This window comes from Mastomys coucha, unplaced genomic scaffold (genome assembly GCF_008632895.1).
Source record: "Mastomys coucha isolate ucsf_1 unplaced genomic scaffold, UCSF_Mcou_1 pScaffold13, whole genome shotgun sequence".
Lineage (NCBI taxonomy): Eukaryota > Metazoa > Chordata > Mammalia > Rodentia > Muridae > Mastomys > Mastomys coucha.
Window position 1 is genome coordinate 49459027 of NW_022196895.1, and position 4995 is coordinate 49464021.

General features: G+C 43.6%; 1 protein-coding gene and 1 long non-coding RNA gene across 2 annotated transcripts; both read left to right on the plus strand.

Moving 5' to 3' along the window:
* The first annotated feature begins 20 nt into the window (after positions 1-20).
* Nbdy (negative regulator of P-body association) lies at positions 21-438 on the plus strand. Its single transcript, XM_031366312.1, has one exon. It carries the CDS (start codon positions 87-89, stop codon positions 291-293), a length of 207 nt encoding a protein of 68 aa, XP_031222172.1. The 5' UTR covers positions 21-86; the 3' UTR covers positions 294-438.
* Positions 419-771, plus strand: LOC116087656. Its single transcript, XR_004117544.1, has one exon. It is a non-coding gene; the product is annotated as an uncharacterized LOC116087656 (long non-coding RNA).
* Positions 772-4995: the final 4224 nt, after the last annotated feature.

The following is a 4995-nucleotide window of genomic DNA, read 5'->3' on the forward strand; positions in this document are numbered from 1 at the left end:
CTAAAAAGTTTCTAGATCCGCCATCTTAGATCTCGGCCTTGCCAGGGCCCACCAGAGAAAACTAACGCTCTGGTCCTGTCATACCTATGGGGGACCAACCTTGTGCCTCCGGGAGATCCACGCTCCCACCAGAAAATACGCGGGAACCCAAGCCTCCAAAAAAGCGCTGTGTCCTGGCTCCGCGGTGGGATTATCCTGAAGGGACTCCCAGTGGAGGTAGAACCACTCTCCCCTCAGCGCCTCCTCCTGCGTCTGCTGGACTCAAGTCGCACCCTCCTCCTCCGGAGAAGTAGTGAAATAGATTTTTTTCCCAGCCGAAATCAGTTTGTGAGGGATTGCAGTATGGCTCCATTTCCTTGGTGCGTTTGTAAAATAGTTCACCCACTGAAGACCATGAAGATTCTTTCCAATGCTACCCTGCTTTTGCTGGTGTCCTGCACCTGAAAGTTGTGATGCTAAAGGCTCATCTTATATTTTCTACCCCATTGACCATTTCTCTATTTGACTGTGCCACTGGGAGACCGTATTTACAAACTGAGTATTTTGATGTAATGACTGTGATTTCACCGTCAGAATTTGGGTGACTCTAGGACATGGGCAAGATCAGGTTGTAGACTTCTAGGACTGAAGGCCATGTGTGGATCATGGTAAACTCACCAAAGCAAGTAATGCCCTTAAGAGGATCCTGCAGAAGCTTGTCATTGCTTTCTTTTGTTGACACCCAGTCTTTGCTGTATTACATTAAAGTTGCATAAATCCAAAAAAAAAAAAGTTTCTAAAAAGCCAGTCGATGACTTCTTGTTAAATTCCAGGCAATATTCTATAGGGAACAGAAAAGCAGTCATCCCAACAAAAATAAAGTTATGGGATGTAATAGACCTTACTGGGGGCATGGGAAAAGTGCAGGCTGAGCCTGGTGATCGAATAGTTCTAGGACAGAAGAGGGTTGTGATTTTAAACAGTCGCAGGAAACCTTATTGAAAGAGTACTATTTGCATAAACAGGTAAGTTGGATGGAATTTTAGCAAAATTGACTTTGGTTAGAGCAATCTTTTAAACATGCATACTTTTTAAGTATGTTGGAATGGTTTCAGCCACTCACTGTGTTTTTAATCTGCTCGTGGTGCATTTTAAGGTAAAATCTTGGTGTTTTGATTAAAGTTATGTTCTTTGCCAAAATTTTGAAAAACACAAAAAAGCAATAGAAAAATTAAGACACTAATAATCACATCTCTGAGAGGTAATCATATTTGGGCCACTTCATAAAAGGATACACTTACTTAATATTATATAATATCAAATATCCTGTGTCATGACATAATTTTAAGTAGATGTAAACATTTTCTAAGTATTTCATTTTTTTTAAGAAAAAAATTATTTGGCAAGTATGCATCCTTACCAAGGATTCTGTTATCACCTCATTTGTAACAAATGTCTACTATTCCCTCTGGGGCCAGTCCCATAGCTGCATTCCCCTTTCTAACTGAATTGCCTTATTACTATTATAAAATCTTTTTTGTATTAACTTATTACTATTATAAAATCTTTTTTGTATACATTCTTGCACACACGGCTACTATCCCTTATAAAATAAAGACAGAAGTCTGTCACATGTGTGCAAGTAGTTTTCCTAGTTTGTTGTCCTCATTTTGGTTTGACTTATGTTAGTTTTTGACTTAATGAAATCAAATGTATCCTTTCCTTAAAGAAATATTTCCTTGTCTTCATGTTTATTTATTTATTTATTTGTGTGTGTGTGTGTGTGTGTGTGTGAGAGAGAGAGAGAAAGAGAGAGAGAGAGAGAGAGAGAGAGACTGGGGTAGGCATGTGTGTTTCACAGTGTGTGTGTGTGTAGATCAGAGGACAATTTGTGGGGGTGGTTGGAGGGATGGAATTTGGGTCCACAGGATGATGCAGCCAGCATTTTACCTATCAAGCCATCTTGTCCTACTCTAAAATACCCTTTGTTAGCATTCTGCCTAAGCTCCGCCCCACAGTTACCTGCAACAGCCAGGTATGCCTGACTCACTATAAAAGGGGCTTCTTGGCCCCTCCTCTCTCCTCATTCCCTTCCCCACCCATTCCCTTCCCCCCTCCCTATTCCCTTCCCCCTTTCTTTCCATGTGCTCATGGCCAACCTCTACTTCTTCTCTTTCTTTCTCTGCTTTTCCCTGCATCTCCTACCCTCTTAACTCCCCTCCCCATGCCCTGAATAAACTCTATTCTATACTATACCATCATATGGCTGGTCCCTCAGGAGGAAGGGATGCCTCAGCATGAGCCCACCAAGGCACCTCCTTCCCCCATATCTCACCATACATCCACCAAAACATGTTCCTTCTCTCTTTATCTTTTTATAAACACATCACCCTTAGCACTCTAAAACTCTTTACCTTTTAAAACTCTTTCCCTGATGGGATTTATTTTTGCTTATAAGATGACATTATTTCCTTTTGAATAGTTATTGCTTGGTTTAGCCTTCATAGGCCTTCCTTTTCTTGGTTATTGTCAATTCCAAAATGACCTGAGTGGTCTTCAAAGCCATAGGCAACAGGGATAGAGGGCTTTCTGTGGCCAGTGTCTACACGGACACAGGGATCTGTCTTTCATCTGGCAGGAAGTAGGTAGACTAAAAGGGAAAATAACAGTTTAAGAAAGAGAGATGAGAATATAATTTTAGAATGTCAATAATGTGACCATCATGTGGCTGACCCTGAATGCATAACTCTTATAAACTTTTACATAAGTAATGTATAACCTGGCTTGAGCATAATAGTGCATACCCATGACCTAAGATAGAGATTCAGCTCTCCCAGGAAGAGAACTCTGTTCTCATGTCATGGGTTGCCTTTACCTGTCCTTATTTCATGTAAACGGAAGCGTAGTATGTTTCACATGTGTGTTTGCATCTCATGGGCTGCCATGTTGTTGATATCCATCCATGTGGCTTCACAGATCAGCATCTCTCCCTTGAACAGGCGCAGTCTGTCCATTCCTCTGCAGTGGGTCATTATTCCTTACTTGTAGCAATTGTAAAGCAAGCTTTTGTTAACTCTAGCACATCTTCCCATGAACCTTTGCACCTGCTTGTATTGAGAGGGCAAAGATGAAGAGTCATAGGGTAATATATCTTGGCCTTTGCTATAAACTGCTAACCGCTCTTGGAAAGTGTCCTCCAGTGTCCACTCTGACCCAGCAGCCTGTGAGGACCTCAGAGCCACCCACATTCACCTCAACACTGCATGGAATCCATCTTTATCATGTCACGCATTGCAGCCAGAAAGGAACGTCTCATTTCAACCATTTTATCCTTCTAACTGAAAGGAGAAAAGAAGAAATGGTTTGTGCTCAGTGCCACACTTACTGATGTGTTCATAAAAGATAAAGAGAGGGGATACGTTTGGTGGAGGTGTAGTCAGGTATGGGGGAAGGGGGTGCCCCCATGGCCCATGTTGAGGCATCCCTTCTTCCTGAGGGAACCAGCCATACATTATATAGTATAGAATATAGTTTATTCAAGGCATGGGAAGGGGAGTCAAGAAGGTAGACTAGGCAGAGAAAGGGAAAGAGAGAAAGAGAGAGAGAGAGAGAGAAAGAGAGAGAGGCAGAGAGAGGCGGAGAGGAGAGAGAGGAGAGGAGAAAAGAGGACAGAAGAGAAGTAGAGGCCAGCTATTAGCACATGGAAGGTGGCAGGGGAGGGAATGAGGAGAGAGCGGGAGCAGGAAGACAAGAGAGAGAGGAGGGTCCAAGCAGCCCCTTTTATAGTGAATCAGGCACACCTGGCTGTTGCCAGGTAACTGTGTCATTGGAGCTTAGACAAGATGCTAACACTTACCTACTCAGAAGATCTCTACAAGGCTACCCTAGAATCAAAGTGTGCTTCCTTTTCCTTTGAAGATTGCAGAGTCCCCATTTAGGTGGGACATGGGTATAACAAGTGCCCTGTGTCCCTGCCCTGGGTTGTGTCTTTGGGGGACTGTTGTGATTTCTTCGATATGGCTGGTTTTGGAAGTGTTGTCTATAGCAGGTCCCAAGCAACTCTTTTGTGGTTATACAGGCAGGTTTTGGAAAGGGATGGGGAGTCAAATACCTGTGCAGGGTCTCTCTGCCCCTCTCTCTGATGTATGACTAACTGGACTTCTTCCAACCCTCTTCTACCCCTGTCATTCATGGACTTGGTGGGTTCCAGGAAGCTGGCTGCAGGTCAGGTATCTTCCATGGCCTCCCGCAGCGGCAGGCTGCTGCTCTCTGTCCTAACCCTGCCGCCTTTCCTTACACATCTCCCCAGCCTCTCAGTAAGCTGCAGTACGTCTTAAAGCCTTTCAGGATGCTCAGGGCACTGAGGTAAGTGTCTAAAGTCCTGCACACAGGTACGTCAACTTTTTGCATAACTTTCTTAAATGCCTTTACATTTAGATTTCCCACTCATGGAGAGAGAAAAAAAATAAAGGCTCTAGCCAGCTTTTCTCAACCTGTGGGTCTTGACCCCTTTAAGACCATCAGAAATATCAGATTTTTTAAATATTACATCACAATTTATAACCATAGCAAAGCAATAGTAATGAAGTAGCAATGAAAATAATTTTATGGCATGGGGTCACCACAACCTGAGGAACCATATTAAAGGGTCCCACCTTTAGGAAGGTTGAGACCCATTTATATAGACTCTACCCTAGGTTGACTGCTCTGGTCAGTCTCCCTCCTTATTTCTCCAGCATTCTTACACAGAATGCCTGAGTTAGGAGCTGTTGGGCAGCTCTGATCACCAGTATCAATCCCTGTGTGTGGCCGATCCAGTTGTCGGGTGTTGTGGCTGTGTGTTTGGGTAACAGGTATGGCATGGCCTTTGGCCCAGTGCTTCTCTTCCTAGGAAGCCTGTGGGTAGATTCTAAAATGCAAACTCAGGCTCAGGAAGCCCAGAGTGCTGGAAAAGGAACACCCGGGCTAAGAGAAAGTAATCCTGCAAGGCAATTGCCTGGTTCAAACCAGTCTCAT

Excerpts from the sequence above, each read along its gene's own strand:
- Nbdy (XM_031366312.1), top strand. The coding sequence starts at position 87 with ATGGGGGACCAACCTTGTGCCTCCGGGAGATCCACGCTCCCACCAGAA.